Consider the following 21,511-nt stretch of genomic DNA (forward strand, 5'->3'; position numbering starts at 1 on the left):
CAAAACTAAGCAAGCAAAACCATGGGAAAACTAAGAAAACCGGAACAAAGATGGGATATTAAAAGGTATTAATGAATAAGTATTTTAAATATGGTGAAGGTATTGTGGTTATGCTTTTAAGAGAGACTGCACTGGTTTGTTATAGAGATATATACTCAATTATTTGTTGAAACAATATGATTTGATTCAAAATAATCCAGAGACATTGAGGAAAAAAGTGGGAGTGGGTGGAACAAAGTAGTAGATAAAACAAGCCTGGCTCAGAGAGAATTATTATTAATGCTAGATGATGAGTACATGGGAATGCATTACATGTTTGAGATTTCCAAAACTGAAAGTTAACTGAAAGTAAAAAGCCTTTCAGCCAAGGTAGAGTAAGAGCCCAGATTCACTCTCTTGCCTGAAACAAACCAAAGAACAGACAAAAATTAAACAGTTTGCAAGACACTAGACATAAGAAAGCAAAAGGCAGATCCCTGAGAGGCACAAAACATAGAAGATGAGCTTTAAGAGTTTTCAGGACCTGGCACAGGAAAGGATACCCATGCAGTTATGATGGACTCCCTGAGTTGAGGAGATGAAACTGAGCATCTAGGGACACTGCGGTGGTTAGATTCCTAAGACAGGGTAGCAGAGAAAAGAGGGCACAGAAGGATAACTATGAAGACCTACAAAAAGTCTTGACTCATTCAGTAGAGTACTGATTAGCACATGTGTGCAAGGAAACTACCTAAGGCTAGGCAAAGAAACACCTGAAAGGAGTAGAAGGATGAATACACAGAGCTCACAAAGACCTAAGAATAGTTTCTGTTCCCCCAAATCAGATTAAAATCCTTCATTTCATAAGGAAATTGTTATAGTAGTCAGAAGAATCTTGCGTCAGTGGTGGGAAATAATTAGCACTACACTAAATACTACTCTGGCTCCCACTTAAAACTTAAAAGCAAGACCTAGAAAGATAAAACTGTTTCCAAATAATTCAACTGTGTCCTAAAATAAAGTTCAAGAACATGTATCAGAATATAAAAATATTGGGAGGTGGAGACTGCAGGGAGCTGAAATCACGCCATTGCACTCCAGCCTGGGGAACAAGAGTGAAACTCCATCTCAAAAACAAAACAAAAACAACAACAAAACAACAAAACAACTCCAGCATTTTAAAAAGAAAGTTCACAATATCTAACATCCAATAAAAATTTACCAGGCATGCAGAGAAGCATAACAGACAGAGAGAGAGAGAGAGAGAGAGAGAGAGAGAGAGAGAGAGAGAGAGAGTGTGTGTGTGTGTGTGTGTGTGTGTGTGTGTGTGTGTGTGTGTTAGCAGCAGGGGGGATAAACTTAAAACAGGCCCAGAAATGATACAATGTCACTGAAATTTTATTGCACAGTTACTGTAACTGAATTCCGTATGTTCAAAGAACTAGAGAAAAGACTGAACATGTTAGATAGAGATAAGGAAGATATAAAAAGACCAAGGCCGGACAAGGTGGCTCACGCCTGTAATTCCAGCACTTTGGGAAGCCATGGCGGCAGATCACGAGCTCAGGAGATTGAGACCATCCTGGCTAACATGGTGAAACCCTGTCTCTAATAAAAATAAAAAATAAAAAAATTAACCAGTCGTGGTGGCGGGCACGTGTAGTCCTAGCTACTCGGGGGGCTGAGGCAGGAGAATGGCATGAACCTGGGAGGCGGAGCTTGCAGTAAGCAGAGATCACACCACTGCATCCAGCCTGGGCGACACAGAGAGACGCTGTCTCAAAAAAAAAAAAAAGACCAAAATTGAACTTCCAGAGATGAAAATTACACTGCATGGAATTAAAGGCGGGTTAGATATTGCAGAAGAAAAAAATCAATGAAAATCAATGAATCTGAAAACATGGCAAGAGAAACTAACCAAAATGAAGCACAGAGACAAAAAATACTAAAAATAAATTAATAAACAAGATCAGCAAGCTATGGGAGAACTTTAAGTGGTCTAATATTAGAATGTAATTAAGAGTCTCCAAACGAGGTGAAAGAGGAGACAGAAAATATTTTTAGAAGTAATCTCCAAAATTTTCAGTTTGATAAAAACTGTCAACTCATAGACCTATGGAATTCAATAAACCCCAAGCACTACAGATACAAAGAAAACTGCAAAGTATGTCAATCAAATTGCTTAAAACCAGCAATAAAGAGAAGAGCAGCCAAAAAACCAGACAAGGTGCATTACAAAGAACAAAGATAACCTGTGCTCACTACCCTGTAGAGTGATGCAGCTGCACAATATCCATGCAGCTCCTAATATTATATGTTCAATTACATCACAGATGCCTCTTGGAAACAACAGTGCTTTAAATTCTGTAATGGTGTGCACCTCACGACTGGCCTGAGCAATCTAACAGCATACAACAGTTTAGGGGTCTTCTGATCTGAGGTCTCTGACAAATGATCTCTAACTTTTTCTTAACTCCTAGGAATCTTATTAAAAACAAATACCCACATAATAAATCCTCTCTTCCTCTGTCTCTCCCCATCTCTCCCTCTCTTATCCCCTATATCTCCAAAGCACACATAAACCAAAGACACTGACTGAATTAGAGGATTTCTCCCATCCCATTTTAGGAAAAAATATTCTGTCTTAGACTACCTTTTTTTTTTTGAGAAAGAAAGAGTCTCGCTCTGTCGCCTAGGCTGGGGTGTAGTGGCACGATCTTGGCTCACTGCAAACTCTGCCTCCAGGTTCAAGCAATTCTCATGCCTCACCCTCCCGAGTAGCTGGGAGGACAGGCATGCACCACCACACCCAGCTAATATTTGTATTTTTAATGGAGACAGAGTTTCACCATGTTGGCCAGCCTGGTCTCGAACTCCTGATCTCAGGTGATCCACACACCTCGGCCTCCCAAAGATCTGGGATCACAGCCATGAGCCACCGCGCCCAGCAGTGTCTTAGACTTCTAATGGAATATTGCCACTACTTGTCTCCAAAGAAACATAAGAATGCTTTACCATACAACAGTCTAGGTGTCATTATCTATTTTAAATCTATAAAAACAAATCTTTAACACTGCAGTACTTGCCATTTAATAATCTAAAAAAGGCCAATATTTTACAAAGAATACTTTAAGAAGGTAAATACTGCTATGTCAAACATTCTTAATAAATTAATGACTGAAACTGAGTATTATATTTTGATCTGAGCTTCCCAACAGTCAAAACAAAATGGGAAACTGTATACTAGGTTATAGTTTTCATTAGCACAAAAAGAGCATATTAATCATTGGTAAAGTAATTTTCATTTAGTTTTATTAGAATATATCAAATGATCCCCATATGTAAAAAGGTTTTGTTAACATGGTACATAGTAACACAATAACAACATGTACTGACCACTTACTAGATCAAAGTACCATACTAATACTTCTTTTTTATGAATTTCTACCATCACAATTCCTTTTCCTGTGATTTTTTTTCCCGCTTCAAATTTTCATTTGTTTTTAGCCTGCTCTAAAATTCTCAGTTATTGCTTGATAAATAAGAAACAAAATACTACAATCTCTGGGTCCTTGGTGAAAACTGTATTTCTCGCTGAAGAAACTGTACCTTTTTATTGGTTTCAGAAAAAATGAGACCTCTTTTTCGTTAGCATTTATCAACAGTACAAGTTTCTTTTCATTTTTATTGTTTTTTTTTTTTGTTGTTAAGAGTCAGGGTCTCACGCTGTTGCCCAGGGTAAAGTGTTGCCCAGGCTCCAGCTCCCTGAAGCCTCAAACTCCTAGGCTCAAACAAGTCTCCTGTCTCAGCCTCTTTAGTAGCTGGGACTACAGGTGCATGCCACTACATCAGGCTAATTTATTTAACTTTATTTTTTAGAGACAGAGTCTCACTATGTTACCCAGGCTGGTTTTGAACTCCTAGCCTCAAGTGATCCTCCTGCCTCCCAAAGTGCACCATGCTCAGCCTGAACTAACACTTTCCATGCATTGTCTCATTTCATCCTTATAGTCATCCTATGAGCTAGGCACTATTATCATTCCCATTCACTACTGATGCAGAAGTGTTCTTTAAATGAATCTCGTATCTTTTTCCTATAAAAGTCAAAGAGATGACATTAAATCTTAGAAAAAGCATTTTTGTAGGTAGACTAGATAATGCATGTATATTTTAAAAATAATCTCCTTTCATAAACTTTCATTGAAATATTTCTTGATCTTTGTTGAAATTACTTTTCTAAACTTACAATTCACGTAAATTTCAAGCATCCATTAAATAAATAACTAAATTGCTTCAAAATATGTGTTCATATGTATACATGATTGTTTCTTTAGCTTATTTTTGCCAAATAAATATCACACAGAAACTAGATATGTGTATCTTAAAAAACAGAAGCCTTACTAGATAAACTATATTTGTGAGCAAACATTTGGGAAGTTTTCACTTGGAGGAACATGCAAAGTTATCAACAGGGAGGCTATAGCGTAGATGACTTCATTTTAATAGGAGACGGAAAATGTTTAACATACTTTAATCTATAAATACAATCGGATCACTTTAAAAAGTTCACCAGGTTCTCTAGCACTGAAAGCACTGAAGCAGAGAATGAAGAGTCCTGTATGAAAGACGTTCCAAAAGGGATTCTGCTTTGGACAGTGTATTCGTTTCCTAGGTTGCCATAATAAAATACCAGAAACCATGCAGCTTTAAATAACCGAAGTTTGTTCTTTCACAGTTTTGGAGGCTATTAGTCTGAAATCAGGGTGTGTTGACAGGCCTTCTTCCCGTAAAATCTGCAGGGAAGAATCTTTCCTTGCCTCTTTCTAGGAAGCTTCTGAAGCACTTAAATCTCTGCCTCCACCATCATACAGTGTTCCCCTCAAACCCATCTGTTTCCATCTCTCTTCTCCTCTTTTTTTAAGGACACCAGTAACACTGAGTTAAAGGCCCATCATACTCCAATATGACCTCATCAACTTAACAAATTATATCTGTAATGACTCTACATCCAAATAAGGTCACATTCTGAGGTACTAGGAGTTAGGACTTCAACATATCCTGGTTGGGGATACAACTTGACCCATAATAGATTCAAAGAAAAAATAGATGATTACCAACTCTAACATGCTGAGGCTCTAGGTATGTTAGAAACAGACAGTGCAATATATGAACAACAATCCCAATTCATTCATTTATTTCAATTTTTCATGTCATTCATTCAACAAATAGGTGTTTACTAGGCATTATCCTAAACACTGAAGACACACTGAAAAAAAGTTCCTGCCTTCATGGAGCCTGAATTCAAATAAACAGGTCATCATTTATGAATATTTACTATGTGGCAAGTATGGTAGTAAAAATGTAGATGTTATCTCATTAGTCCTCACAACTCTTCTTGTTAAGCAGAAACTTTTATCCCCTTTACCACACGAGAAAACTAGGCATAGAGACATAGTTACTTGTTGAAGGTATCATCTTCTGGAAGAATTGACCCTTTCTTTTCATTATAAAATGTCCTTTTTATCTTTAGTGATACTCTTTGTTTGGAAGTCTCTTTTATCTGATATTAATATAGCTACTCCAGCCTTCTGGATGTGCTTTACTTACTTTCTGGATGTGCTTGGTACAAATAATCACGTTTAGATGTCACTCTCACAAAACAGAATTAAATTTATAATACCTGAAGAATCTCTCAAATATCTTGGGTTCAGCATTCACAGCTTCCATTCACACAAGGCTCTAAATTTTTGCAAAACAAATTAATGCACTGATTGTACAGGCTTAAATTACATTTCCCTCTTCAATTTACATTTCTGAGGTTTCTATTTGTATATTTAAATGTCCTAAATATACCTAGGAATGAAACAGTGAGCATAGTGGAGGCTCCAAGCCAGGCTTCGTGGTGTTCCCAGCAATGGTAGATTTCAAAAAGTTATTGAATGACAAACTTACAAGGCTTCTGTCAAAGGATATCTAAGAGTTGGGTGATATGCCAGACAGGTGACTTGAAAGATGCCTTCTTACTCTCTGAACTTCTGACTCTAATATTAATAATACCTTATTATTTGTACCAAGTAGATTGTTAGGCAGAAATAAATAGCTGGTGCTCTTCAGAGATTAAATAAATACAGGAAAATATTATTCGTGAGAACCTACTAATTTAAAATTTACAGGAAATTTGACTGGAGTTTAAAGTCTGGCTTTGGTCTACTTTCCAGACAAATGAAAAAATGAATAGTGTGAAAATTATCTAAAGAAACTGTACTTCAGCACTTCGGAAATAACCATCTTTTGCTTTACAAACCCATTTGCTTTACGAGGTACACAAAAACTATGTGCACATACTGTTTTTACAGTCTCTTTTAAGAAGCTCCTTACGAACAGCTATCTTTTTTTAGTTTACTTTCAGTTATAATGCATATACAAATATTAGTAAATCTTTCTTTTAAAAAATTCTTTAATTCTGGATTTTTATCAATTCAAACTCACTTTTTCCCTCATTATTCTTAATGGTAAAATATTATTTATATCAGAATAGGCAATATAATACCAATTTACATAAAATAATAGTTTAATGGCTCCCTTACATGGTAGCTAACACTCTAAAATATATGAAAGAAGATTAAATTGTACCACTTGGAGATACAGCAAAGTAATCACTAAGGATATAGACAGAAATTGCCAAATTCACCAAAACTACTTACTTCCATTACATATCTGACTACTTTTATACTAACTCAAATATATTTTCTCACCTGCAGTTTCATTTCTTCTAAGTCTTTAGTTTTCTCTACTAATTCTCCTCTTAGTTCTTCAAGCAGCAGCTGAAGTTTTTCCTGCTGAGTTTGCTTTTCATTAAACAGGTGCTTGAGTTCATTTTGTAACTTTACATATTCATTATGCAACCTGGTTTTTTAAAAAAGAATTCAATTTTGAGTAAATCCTTTCTTTCTAATTGCATTACTTTATGTAAAGTCAATCAACACTACAGAAAAACAAGACCAATATCACACATTACTTTAAACCCACAAATATCTTCTCTTTACAGAGTTTCATTTAATTATTAACACTGTAGTTTTGGAACGCAATTTTACTTTGGTGGGAGATGGAGAACACATTTAGCCATCTGGATACATTTAATCTTACAAGTCTTGCTACTTTCAAAATAAGGTGTATAAATTCATAACCCACTTGATATCATACTTAGTTTAGAACAAAATAATTTTAAAGTAAAAATTTTACTATATTAAAAATGTTTTAAATGTATACACTGCAAAATAACAAAATTATACTATATTCCATAGCAAACATTCAGCCAAGATAATGCCAATAACTTTTTAAAACTAAACCCCACTTCTAGATTTAAGTAATTTACCTTGTGTGTTCAGCCTTCAGAGTCTGATAATTAGCTTTATGATGCTCACATCGTAACCTTTCATCAATTAACATTTTCTGGAACTCCGACTGAGAACCTGTCAATCCGCTGTCTCCACCAGGAGGAAAATTATTGGGAAAAGTGTCCATATCGGTAAATGTGCTGACAACCATGTAAAAATAAGTTTTGGCTTTCTTACTGTTTTAGTTTTCTTTCCAAGAGTATTTCCTGCTCCTTTCTTGCTAAGGCAGAATCTCAGAAGGCCAAATTATACCTGCGCAGAGAAAAAACATAATTTGCGATCAGTAAAAGTAAGCTTCCTTTAATGTTACATATTTTTATCACTTTCATTATTCTCCTTATCTTTTCTTTTCTTTTTTTTTGGGGGGAGGAGTCTGCCCAGGCTAGAGTGCAATGGTGTGATCTCGGCTCACTACAACCTCTGCCTCCCAGGTTCAAGCGATTCTCCTGCCTCAGCTTCCTGAGTAGCTGGGATTACAGGTGCCTGCCACCATGCCCGGCTAACTTTTGTATTTTTAGTAGAGACGGGGTTTCACCATGCTGGCTAGGCTAATCTCCAACTCCTGACCTCAGGCGATCTGCCTGCCTTGGCCTCCCAAAGTGCTGGGATTACAGGTGTGAGCCACCATGCCCAGCCTATCCTTATCATTTTTATTACAAAGCCCAATTCTCAGATTTTAATTGTTCATAAAACAAAATGCAAATATAAAGCCGAATCACACCTCGAAAAATTTTCTTTATTTCCATGCAGCTTCTGTGACCATAAAAATCACGTCTTCAAGTATTAACCTAGCTCCACTAGAAGCACAGACTTCTCCAGTTTAGGTAGTCTTAAATTCACAAACCAGTGTTGTGTTTCCTGAAGCTACTGCAGTAAGCTTCAAGTATAGATCCTGGTACAAAATCCATACTTCCAAATTAGAGGAAAAGCTATTTGGAACCTGGTAACTGGCTGGGGAGAATCAAGGTCTTCAAAAGGTGACTTCCAGCAAGTAACTATGTCTATGATTAATGCTTTGAAGAGTCTTTTATTTGACACAACGCAAGCTGCACCCAGACTGCAGATTCAGATGAGAAATTAGTCAACACATAAATATTGATCAACTCCTATTTGTTATACACTGTTAAGAACAGAAAACTAAATCTACCTATCTCCAAAAGCACTGACTCGGTATTACGAACGTCACTGTTTATTTCATCTAGAAGTAAAAAATGATATTTCAAAGTGTTCTTATAACTAAGAACAAAAATTTTAATTAAAATAGTTGTCTTTCTTTCCCTAGTCCCATAATACATATATACATATACACATATATATACACATACACACACACACATATATACATACATATTTTTTTCCTGATAGAATCTTCCTTAGTCATGGGTTATTAACAAATCACTTCTTATAACAAAAAAAAATCTTTGTCCTATGCAAATCAACCATTATTCAGCCTTGCTTGAATTATACCATCTCTGATAAATTAGTGTGATATCTACGTATTACTTAAGACAACCTTTAAACTATAATTGCAGTTGTTTTGGTTTACTCTGAAATTATATTTTAACAGAAGGGGAAAAGTCCCTCAAGAACATTATACTCCTTACTCTTAGGTTTAATGTGCACTGGGATTCAATCTTTGTAAATACAGAACGTGCTATCTGTAGCAGCTACCACAAAATTATCCTGCCAAAAGTATACATTTGCCAAGGATTAATGAATTGCATCATAAAATTGGCATTCAATTTTTACTCCACTGTGGGTAAAATGCTATCAAATAGAATCTCATGCTCCAACGAAATCTTTCGTGAAAAGAAGAATCAACTGATGTGGCAAACTTCATTGTTGTCTCATATTAAGAAATTGCTACAGCCATCCCAACCTTCAGCAACCACTACTCTAAATAGTTAGCAGCCATCAGCAGAAAGGCCAGACCTTCCATCTGCTAATAGAGGATGACTTACTGAAGGCTCAGGTGATCAACAGTATTTTTTAACAACAAAGTACTTTCCAATTAAGGTATCTACATTTTTAAGACATAATTATATTGTAAACTTAACAGACTACAGTATAGTGTAAACATAACTTTTCTATGCACTGAGAAACCAGAAAATTCATGTGACTTGCTTTATTGTAGTAGCAATCCAAGTAAGTTAAAATAAGGAAACACTAATTGCTAAATGTAAGGTTAGGTTTACTCTTGGCTTCTTAAAGCTTTATAGGAAGAAAAAATATTTGGGGATTAATAAATACATTTGGCTCCACATTAAAAATTATTCTACGGAAAAAAATACATTTTTAAAGATTATAAAATGTGTATTTATAAAATGTTGATATGTGACAGCTCAAAATTGCTTACTTCCTAGGTTCTCACTAAAAATTAAGATTACTAAGATTTAACAAAAATTAAGATTACTAAGAGTTAAAATTCTAGTTAATACATACAATTCTGTATGCAAAGTGTACAAGAAAAATACAAAATTTGTTTTTGGTGAAAAATTGTTTTAAAAGACATAAAAATGTTTTTATTTAAAAAGTAGTTTGTCTAATTCAGAGGTTATTGAAAGATTATTTCAAAATATGAATTTGGAAAAACATAAAAACAAGGCAGAAAGTAACAAGTGAAAAACAGATACAAAAACTATGACAATGTATTTTTGGTAAGAAAAGAGAATGACAGTAATTTTTTGTATAAAAAAATCTTATGTGGTTGAAATGATAGAAAAAAAGGGAAGTAAATTTTTGTCCTAAGGTAAAATGATTGTTTCAATATAGAAAAGAGAAATATAAGGCAAAACTAAAGGATTAAGCAAGTTGTAGAAGGTCTGGGCAAATTATGAAAGGTTTGTGAGAGATGAATCTTATGAAAGAAATTTTATTTGTGAACAAATTGGCTAAGATGAAAAGTAAACTATTTATAGGTTTGTCTTAAAATTGACTCCTCATATCAAAAGTACACTGATACAAAACTAAAATTTGATCTTCTCTTTTAAAACAAGATTTTCTTAGAGTACTGACTACTCTCAATGAAAAAATAATAAAAGTACATTTTAAGACAAAAAAACACCACTATTTTAAAATAATAAAAGTAGATTTTAAGGCAAAAAAAAACCCACTATTTAAAATGGAGAGAGAAATTAATAATGATAAAGGTTAAATACACCAGAAAGATGTGATGATTTTAAATTTATATGCACTTACTATGGCCACTAAATATGTAAGGCAGAAGTTGTCAAAACTCTAAGGAGAAATAGACAAATTCACAATGATAAGAGGAGAATTTCACCACTATTCTTGGTAACCAATGGGACAAGATGATTTTAAAAAATAATCAATAAGAACACAGATAATTTAAACAACACAATTAACCATGCTGACCTAACTCACATATGGAAGACTATACTCCATAACTATAGAATACACACAACTCACAAGTATACACATAACATTTATAAATATCGACCACATGCCAGGTATTTTTTAAAAATTTCAAACATTTTAAAAGACCAAGATCATACAAGACACCTTCTCTGACCACAATGCTATTAAACTAAAACTCAATACAAAAAATAACCACAAAAGCCACGTGTTTACAAAGTAAGACACACATTTCTAAATAACTTATGAATCAAAGAAAAGGTCAAAATAGAAATTAGAAAATATGTAGTACTAAATGAAAATTGATACCCCATTTCAAAATTTATGGAATAAAGGTTTCTACTTTGAGGAAGATGGAGCAGATACACATTTTCCTTTTAAACTCATTAATACAACTAAGAGTGCTGGATTTAGGTATATGACAAACTTAAGACTGAATAACGGAGACTAGAAGGCTGACCACCTAAGGACCTGAGAATGCAAGGACAAATACAGTGGTGAGTTTAGTTCCCTGGGCTTTCTTTTTCATATATCTCAGACACAAAGCTGAAGAAACTGGCAATCAGGAAACACCAATTAATTCAGACAAATAAGTCTTGAACAAAAAAAGCCTACTCTCTAGCCAAAGGAACAAAAAAGAGGAAGCCTAGCAAGATAATATGTAGACAATTACAATGCACTCTATCCAAACACCACACACACACACACACACACACACACACACACACACACAACTGCAGTTCCACCTCCATCCACACAAGCAAAGATCAGGTGGAAGCCAAGGTAGGCTATAATAAAATACCCTAGTACTGGGCCAAGATGGTGCACAAGAAGGCTGACTAGAAAACAGAAACTTCCATTGCTTCCTGAAAACATAATAAAGCTCAATGATCCCGCAATGTCAGAGGAGACGACACAGAAAACCTAAACTTCCACCTCCACCAACAGTAACAAAGAGGACCTCCCCCACCCCACTGAAGCGCTGGCACAGAAGGCCTAGTTAGGACAGGCACAACCACCAACAGTAATGAGGTTACCCTCTCCAGGGTATCAGTGAAGATCACATGGAGAGCCAGAACTACAGCTACCTGGCAATAACAAAGACCCCTCCCGCAAGCTCCCTCCCAAAAAAACTAAAGTGTCAACAGAGGCCAATTTAGAAACCTCGACTTGCTAGGCACTATGGCTTGTGACTGTAAATCCCAGCCACTCAGAAGGTGAGGTGGAAGGATTACTTGAGACCAGGAGTTCGAGACCAGCCTGGGCAACAGTGAGACCCTGTCTCAAAAAAAAAAAAAAAAAAAGTCATTAGCTGGGCATGGTGGCATGTGCCTATATGCCCAGGTACTTGGGAAGCTAAGGTAAGAGGATTGCTTAAGCCCAGTTCAAGGCTGCAGTGAGCTATGATTATGCCACCACACTCTAGCCCAGGCAACAAAGCAAGACTCCCACCTCTTAAAAAAAAAAACACAAACAAAAAAAAACCTTGTACTTCCACCCCCACCTGGCAAAAACAAGGTAGTACACCCTCTTTCCTCTACCAGAAAAGTGTCAGAAAAAGCCAGCTAAAACAAAAGGTTTAGATAGAATCCATGGTATTATAATATCCAAAATGTCCAAGTTTCAACAGAGAACCACTGGTCGGCCAGGCACAGTGGCTTAGGCCCGTAATCCAAGCACTTTGGGAGGCTGAGGCAGGTGGATCACCTGAGGTCAGGAGTTCAAGACCAGCCTGGCCAACATGGCAAAACCCCATCTCTACTAAAAATACAAAAATTACCTGGGTGTGGTGCTGCATGCCTATAATCTCAGCTACTCAGGAGGCTGAGGCAGGAGAAACGCTTGAACCCAGGAGGCAGAGGTTGCAGTGAGCTGTGATCACACCACAGCACTCCCGCCTGGGTGACAGAGGGAGACTCCATCTCAAAAATAAATAAATAAATACATACATAAATATAAGAAAAGAAATCCACTGATCATATCAAGAATGAAGATTTCAAACTGAATGAAAAAAGGTAACAAGCCAACACTATGATGACAGAGATGTTATGGTTATCTGACAAAGACTTTAAAGCACTGATGATAAAAATGCTTAAACAAACAATGACAAACAAGCTTGAAATAAACGAAAAGAGGGTCACAGCAAAGAAATACAAGCCTCAGAAAAGAAGGTAAAAAGAACAACCAAGTGGAAATTTTAAAACTGAAAAATACAGGCTAAGCCTGGTGGCTCAAGCCTGTAATTCCAGCACTTTGGGAGGCTGAGGCAGGTGGGTCACTTGAGGCCAGGAGTTCGAGATCAGCCTGGCCAACATAGTGAAACCCCGTCTCTACTAAAAATACAAAAATTAGCCAGGCGGTGTCACATGCGCCTGTAGTCCAGCTACTCAGGAGGCTGAGGCAGGAGAACTGCTTGAATCTGGGAGGCAGAGGCTGCAGTGAGCCAAGATTGTGCCACTGCACTCCAGCCTGGGTGACAGACTGAGACTCTGTCTTTTAAAAAAAAAAAAAAAAAAAATTCAATGACCAAAATAAAAATACTAGATGAGCTCATCAGCAGAAATAGAAAGGAAAAGAATTAATACACTGGGAATACAGAACTACAGAAATTACTCAGCCTGAACAACAGACAGAAAATAGACACACAAAATAAACAAGCAGCTCAGGGACTGTCAGAACTAAAATAAAATACCTACCATTCCTGTTCTTGGAGTATGATTCCATTTATATGAAATATCCAGAACAGACAAATACACAGAAGGTAGACTGATGATTGCCAGGGGCTAAGGGAATGGGGAAATGAGAACTGACTGCTTTATGGGTACGAGGTTTTCTTTGATGCGGTAAAATGTTTTAGAACTAGACGGTGGTGGTTGTTACACAATGTTGTGAATGTAATAAATGCCATTAAATTATGTACTTTAAAATAGTTAATGTTATGCTACACTAATTTCACCTCAATAAAAAAAGAGAAAAATAAACCTAGCAAACTAGAAACTTCAAAGTGCATCAGTCTCATGAAAGGTGTATATAAAAAGATTATGTTAAAACACCATACCTGATTTTAAAATCTTAAAACATCTTTTTCTGAGAATGTGATCAAAACAAGAAAGTCCACTATTGCCACTTTTATTCAACAGTGTATTGAAGAACTGGAACAAAACAAAGGAATAGAAGGTATAAAAACTAAAAAAAAAAAAAAAAAAAAAAAATTCTTTATATACAGATGTTCTGATTGTGTATGTAGAAAATCTAAAAAAAATCACAGAAAAATAATTAGAAAAAGCAAGTTAGCAAGATTGGTAGATAGAGCAATATACAAAAATTAATTGTATTCTATACGCCAGCAACAAAATATTTTTATTTTTTCAATAGTGATATTCTTTAACAAAGTATTTTTAAAGACATTCTTAATAACATTAAAAAATACCAAAAGCCTAGGTAAAAAGATGTGCAAACTATTTACTATAGGAAAACTGTGGCTAGCTACTGAAACTAAAAAAGACCTAATAGAGATATGGATCAGGTATATGGATTAGAAAACATTCTAAAGAGACAAATTCTCCCCAATCTACAGATGATGCAATACCAATATCCAAATGAGTGTGTCTCTATGTGTGAGAAACAACATGCTGATTCAAAAATTTATGTGGAAATACAAAAGATTTCCACTGTTGTTGGCCTACCAACAACAGTGGAAATGATTTTAAAGAAAAAAAAATGGGAGGACTTTACTATATATCAATACTTAGTATAAATATACAGTAATTAAGATGGTATGGTATGCCGTTGGCTTAATTATAGACAAAGAGACCAATAAAACAGGATACAGCCCATAAACTGATCCACCCATATAAGATAATTTAGAACTAAGGTAGTTTTGCTGAACTGGAAGAAGAGAGTCTTCAATAAACGCCACTGGGACAACTAGATCACCTTGTAGAAAAAAACAAACTTGGGCCTTTCTTTATATTACACACTAAAATTAATTCCATTTGGACTGAAATGTGAAAAGCAGAAGCAAAAAGTTGCCACAATATAGCAAAAAATATTCAGTAACGCAAGGCAGGAAAAATAGTATGTCTAAACTCTAAAAGGTGATTCCCAGATAAATAATGAGACCAAGCACCTTTCTTTGTTTACTGGCCATTTAGATATCTTCTTTTATAAAATATCCATTTGCATCTTTTGCCCAATTTTTTCTGTTGAATTGTCTTTTTAATTACTAATTTGTAAAAATTATTCATATTTAAATCTCAATGAGAAAACCAAAAAGACGGTAAGTCTGGAGAGGAGAGGATGCAAAGTTGTAGTGTAAACTGGCATATTCACTTTGGAAAAAAACTAGCATTATCTACTAAGGTTAAAAAAATACATATACTATGACTCAGTAGTTCCTCTCCTTGGCATACATCCACTTGAAATGTGGTAAATACAGGTACAAAAAAGATTTATATGATACTGTCCATAGCAGTATTATTCCTAACAACTGAAATGTAGAAACAAATCCAACGACCATCAATAGCTGAAGAAACAAACAGTGGTATAATGGAACTAGTACTATACTGCAATAAAAATAAGCTATAGATCAAGCTTGTCCAACCTGTAGCCCATAGGCCACATACAGCCTATGATGGCTTTGAATGCAGCCCGACACAAATTCATAAACTTTCTTAAAACCTTATGAGAGATTTTTTTGCATTTTTTTTGTTGTTGTCGTTCATCAGCTTTCATTACTGTTAGTGTATTTTATGTGTGGCCCAAGATAATAATTCTTCCAGTGTGGCCCAGGGAAGCCGAAAGACTGGACACCCCTGCTACAGATACTCTATACATAGGGTGGATATTACAGACATACTGTCCAGAAGAAGCCAAACACAAAAGAATATACACTAAATTATTACAAATATATAACTTATTACAAATATATAAAGTTTAAAAATTTAAAAAAGCACTATAGTATATAGGGGATACATGCTTAGGGATAAGCATGTATAAAGAAAGGAATTAATTATCATTAAAGTCAAGAAAATATTACTTGATGAGGCTAGTAATGTTCTACTTCTTGAGTTCTGCAGATACATGGAGGTTTGCTTTGTAACTTGCTTTGTAAATCACTCAGCTATACGTTGTTGTGTACTTTTCTATATGTATATTATAATTTATAATTTTTTTTGAGACATTCTGTAATCCATACTGGAGTGCAATGGCACGATCACAGCTTACTGCACTGTCAATCTCCCAGGCTCAAGTCACCTCAGTCTCCCAAGTAGCTGGGACTACAGGTACATGCCATTAAGCCTGGCTTTTTACAATTTTTTTTATTTTAATTTTTATTTTTATTTTGTAGAGACAAGGTCCTGCTTTGTTGCCCAGGCTGGGCTTGAACTCCCACACTCAAGCCATCCTCCAACCTTGGCCTGCTAAAATGCTGGGATTACAGGAATGAGCCACTGCAACCAACCTTATAATTCACAATTTTTTAAAAAGGGACTTAGAAGGGAGAGTGACTCAAACATTGGGATCAGCATCATGTCAAGGTCCGTAGTCCTTTTCATCGTTCTTCCAACAAATCCTGTTGGCTTAATTCTCCTCATGGTTGTGAGGCTACCACATGGATATGTAATATTCATTTTTTAAAATTTTCTTCTACTAGTTCTTTTATCCATGTGCTTGTTTACAGTCCTTTAAGTAAAATTTGCATATAATGAAATGCACAAATATTATCTCCATGCATCACTTAACAAGGATATGCTCTGATAAACTCATTGTTAAGTGATTTCATTGTTGTGTGAACATCAAAGAATATACGGTACTTACACAAACCTAGATGGTATGGCCTATTATACACCTAAGCTATATGGTATAGCCTATTGCTTGTAGGTTACAAACCTGTACAACATGTTACTCTACTAAATATTGGAGGCAACTGTAGAAAACGAAGTAGAGGTTCCTCTTCAAAAGGACTTTCCTTCCAGTCTAATTGAGAATAAATAGTAGCCTCTCTTAGAAGCAAAATTTATTCAAATATTCTTAAATATCTGCTAGTCGTAATAAAGAAAGCAATATATTTTGTATTCTTAGCCCTCACCTTTTAGCGTAGATATTTGCCCTGGCATGCCTATACAGGCCCAAGCAAGCATTAGTTCGTAGCCTGTTCCTCTTCCTTAATTGGAGGTGTTTTGGCCTTTCTCAGCATTCCACAAGTTACTTCCTCCTTTCCTTTGTTCTCTACCTTTGCCTCTTTTGGGAAGTTCTAAGTTGCTAGCCAATCAGGACAAGTACAGAATGTGAGGTCCCGTTCTAGCCAATGGAAATTGGACACAGCCATAGGGTGGACGCGTTAGATTATAAATGACCCTGTCTCCTTTGTTCATGTGTGCTCTCGTGGCACGACTGCTAGCAAGCAGCACCCATTCCACAGAAAGTAAATTAGCCGGGAGATCCTTTGTCTTAGTTTTGATTTCCATAACACTGAATACCCATTTCCAACAGCAAGTGTAACACAAATCACTGGGCAATAGAAATTTTTTAGCTCCATTATAATCTTATGGTACCACTGTTGTGTATGTGGTTATATGTAGCACATGAATGTACACAATTTCATGAGTTCACAAAAGCACTCAAGAAAGTCTCAATTTCATCAAGATATAAAACAGTCCCATCACTCCAGAAAGTTCCTTCATATGCCTTCCCAATCACCCCACCCACAAGAGGCAACTACTTTTGTGGTTATTCTCACCGTAGTTCCAGAACATATTAAAGTGAAATCATACAGTATGTACTCTCATGTATTTGCCTTGTTTCACCCAAATGGCTATGAGATTCACCTATGTTTTTGTGTATCTCAGTACTTTGTTCCTTTTTAAGGCTGAGTAGCATTTCATCATTTAAACATACCACATATTGTTTATCCATTCTCCTGCTGATGTGCATTTGGTTGTTTCTGCTTACAACGAATACAGCTGCTATGAATATTCTTGTACAAGACTTTCTGTGGACACATTTTCAGATTGGGGGTGAGTGGTGGTAAACATTTAAGAATGGAATTGCTGGGTCATGGAGCAGGTTTATATTTAACTTTGTGTAAGAAACTGCCAAATCTTTTTCCAACGTGGTTGTACCATTTTCTATTCCAACCAAAAACATACGAGAATTTTGTTTTGTTTTGTTTTGTTTTCTGAGATGGAGTTTCGCTCTTGCTGACAAGGCTGGAGTGCAATGGTGTGATCTCAGCTCACCACAGCCTCCGTCTCCTGGGTTCAAGTGATTCTCCTGCCTCCGCCTCCCAAGCAGCTGGGATTACAGGCATGTGCCAGCACACCCGGCTGATTTTGTATTTTTAGTAGAGATGGGGTTTCTCCATGTTGGTCAGGCTGGTCTTGAATTCCTGACATCAAGTGACCCGCCCATCTCAGCCTCCCAAAGTGCTAGGATTACAGGTGTGAGGCACCATGCCCGGCCAACATATTGAGAATTCTGTTTGCTCCACATTTTTCCCAATACCTTGTAGCTGCACCAGATCAATCTGGTTCAACTTTTATGTAACAAATTGCGAGTTATTTTTCAGTTGCCATGGACCCTCAGCTCACATAACCTGAGCATGCCAAGATGAGTCAAGACTGCAATCTCAGGAGGAACCTAAGTGCTTGGACCAAGGAATGGGGACTGAATTAAGAAGCAGACACTGCACAGCAGGATCCAGGATCCAATCAGATCAAGCTCTGGCATCATCCCATGGTGGGATCCTGTCAGATCATGCCTCCAGCACCACCTCATTGCAAGATCCAATCAGATCACGCCTTGTTATCCTACACTTATAAAACCTGACTCGGGTCCCTGCTTTGGGAACTATCCCCACGTTCTCCTTACTTGTTGCAAGTAATAAAATCCTCATGCTAAATCCTCCTTGGTTGTGAGCACCAAGTTGATGATACCCGCCAAGCAACCAAATCCACATGTTGTGTGGGTTAATAACGTGGTGTTGTGAGTCCTTTTAATTGTAGCCATTCTAGGAGGCATAAAGTGGTATCGCCTTGTGATTTTAATTTACATTTTCCTGAAGCACTTTTTCATGTATTTAAAGGCTGTTCACAGATCTTCTTAATCTTTGAAAAGATTTTTGCTTTAAGAACCATCACAGCAAAGAATATTTACTTCGTAGCCAGCAAAATGGGAGATTTTAATAGCTAATGTGTATATTAAAATGAAAACAGACCAGTGTGGTGACTCACACCTGTAATCCCAGCACTTTGGGAGGCCGAGGCAGGTGGATCACAAGGTCAGGACATTGAGACCATCCTGGCTAACATGGTGAAACCCTGTCTCTACTAAAAATACAAAAAAAAAAAAAAAAAATTAGCCAGGCCTGGTGGCAGTCGCCTGTAGCCCCGGCTACTCGGGAGGCTCAGGCAGGAGAATGGCGTGAACCCGGGAAGTAGAACTTGCGGTGAAACAAGATCACACCACTGCACTCCAGCCTGGGCAACAGAGCAAGACTTCATCTCAAAAAAAAAAAAAAAGAAAAGAAAACAAATCTAAAATTTGTCTCATTGCACTAATTACCATTAGCTTCCTGAGCATATACTGCTGTTTTCTACCTCCACGACTTTGTAAATGCTAATTTCCTTGCTCAGAAGGCTTTTTCCATCTCTTTGTACTCTGATCTAGTGAATTCCTATTCAGCCTTCAAAACCCAGCTCAGGAATGCATTACTTCCTCCATGAAGTAAAGACCCTACCAAACATATATAGTTCATTATTCCGTGTTTTATCTTGCATTTTAGTATACATAACACATGGAATGTAACTTTGTCCATGACAAGAAACATGTCTTACTCATGTTCATAACCCCAGCACCTAAACAACCACAGGCACATATTAAGAGCTCAAAAATAGCAAATGAACAAATAATGTGCTCAATTTACTTTTCTTCTCAAATTCAGAAACAGTCTTCCAAACAATAATGGGCTGAATGCTAGCCCCTCAAAATATGTCATTTCCTAATCTTTGGATGCTATGAATATTACCTTACATAGTTTTTAAAAAGGGGTGGGGGTGATTAAATTATGGATCTTAAGAGGAGGGGCTTATGCTGGATTATGTAAGTGGGCCCAAAACAATCACATGTAACCTTCTAAGAGAGAAGGAGAGGGAGTTTTGAGATGGAAGAGACAATGTGACCACGGAGACAGAGACTGGAAAGATACAGCCATAAGCCAAGCAAAACCTACAGCCACAAAAAGCTGGAAAAGGCAAAGAAAGGATTCTGCCCCAGAGACCAGAGGGAACGTGGCTTGGCCAACAACTTGATTTCTGACTTCTAATCTCTAAAACTTTGAAAGAATAATTTTGTTGTTGTTTTGAGATACCTATTATATGGTAATTTGTAATAGCAGCCACAAGTAACTAATACAATGGCTTTCTCTTGTATTAATATTTACTTATAATAAAATTTATCAAACTCAAAATTTCTAACACAATTTTAAATTCCTACCATGATTAGACTTCTCTGATTTCGATCAGTCAACACACAGCTATCAATTACTTGCAAGACACTTACACATGCATTAGATGCCTGAAATACACAATAAAACGTCTCCTACTGTACAGAGTTTACTAAATACAAAAATTCATATTGAAAATTTTTTAAAGTAAAGTACAAAGTTCAAACAGAAATAAGGGAAAAAAAAGTGAAACATTATCTCAATCAGCCTGTTAATCAGTGAGTACTTGCTGGGCTAGTCTCAGTGAAAGGCAGTTTTTAAAAGACTAGTACAACCTTTTTCCAAATTCTTCATCTTCTCTTTGCAACCATTACAAATACATAATCACATCCATGTGTCCTTCCTGCCACTTCTTTTGACTGGTCCCAGCTTTACAGACCTCCATATGACATTTTATTTTGCATAGGCACTGTATTTTTTAAGCAGTGAGTAGTACAATGTCTGCCCCAAAGTATGGTAATTCAAAATATTCAAAAAGCACAGCTGCTGATACTCATGGAAAGCTTCCAAAACACATTCCATTAAAAGCACATGCTATGCCTTTGAACATTTCAAAACAATGCTTTAAATACTACATGCCCTCAAAGTGAATGATGTTTTTTAAAAACAACATTAAAAGTCTAGGGAGGACCTATACCAGGCATTTACTTTACTTACAAACAAAACATTCGAAATGAATTTCTTCAAAATCCAGAGATAATCCTACACTAGTCACCCAAACAGCCTTTGGATAGCCATCCAGGATGTCTTGCGTACAAAAAAAATGTCACAACTTGACACCCTGCCAGAACCTGAAGTGCAGCTGGGAGCAGACCCTTCAAAGCCCTGGTAAGGTGCCAGGCTCTGTAATTGTGATTTAGAAAGAAACAAGGGAGAGCAAGGAAAGAGAAAAGGAAGAAGATATGTATTCGAGTGGTTAGCAATCAACCACCAAGCACTCTAAATTAAAATGTTACTCTATTTTTACGATTGTGCTGTCTGCCTCTGCACAGCTTAATTCACACAAAAGAATTCTAGAAAGCAGGACATAGTAATGAGTCAACCTCAAATGCTTAGTGTAAATTACCAAAGTCTCTGAAAGTTGTGATCTGAAAGGCAAAGATGATTCTTGTCCGAATTCATTTTAACATTTCTTAATGTAAGGTCTGTTATAATAACATGAGGACTTTGAGAAGATTTATGAGCACTCAGCACCTCTGTCTCAGTTGTACATTCTTCTTTGCTCACAGTCCCACCTTTCTTCTGAAATAGAAAA

General features: G+C 36.4%; 1 protein-coding gene across 6 annotated transcripts in view; it reads right to left on the minus strand.

Annotated features, from left to right (window-relative positions):
- Positions 1-21,511, minus strand: part of CEP83 (centrosomal protein 83) — a 171,455-nt gene that overhangs the window by 118,155 nt on the left and 31,789 nt on the right. For all 6 annotated transcript variants that reach the window (XR_013401261.1, XM_077954768.1, XM_077954769.1 and 3 more), the window contains 2 exons: positions 7,355-7,628; positions 6,735-6,885 (listed from right to left, as the gene is read on the minus strand). Coding sequence is in view for 5 of the 6 variants with exons in the window: in XM_077954768.1 (XP_077810894.1) it covers positions 6,735-6,885; positions 7,355-7,527 (324 nt within the window). In the remaining variant the exon portion in view is untranslated. The remainder of the gene's footprint in view (positions 1-6,734; positions 6,886-7,354; positions 7,629-21,511) is intronic.

Source organism: Macaca mulatta, chromosome 11 (genome assembly GCF_049350105.2).
Source record: "Macaca mulatta isolate MMU2019108-1 chromosome 11, T2T-MMU8v2.0, whole genome shotgun sequence".
Lineage (NCBI taxonomy): Eukaryota > Metazoa > Chordata > Mammalia > Primates > Cercopithecidae > Macaca > Macaca mulatta.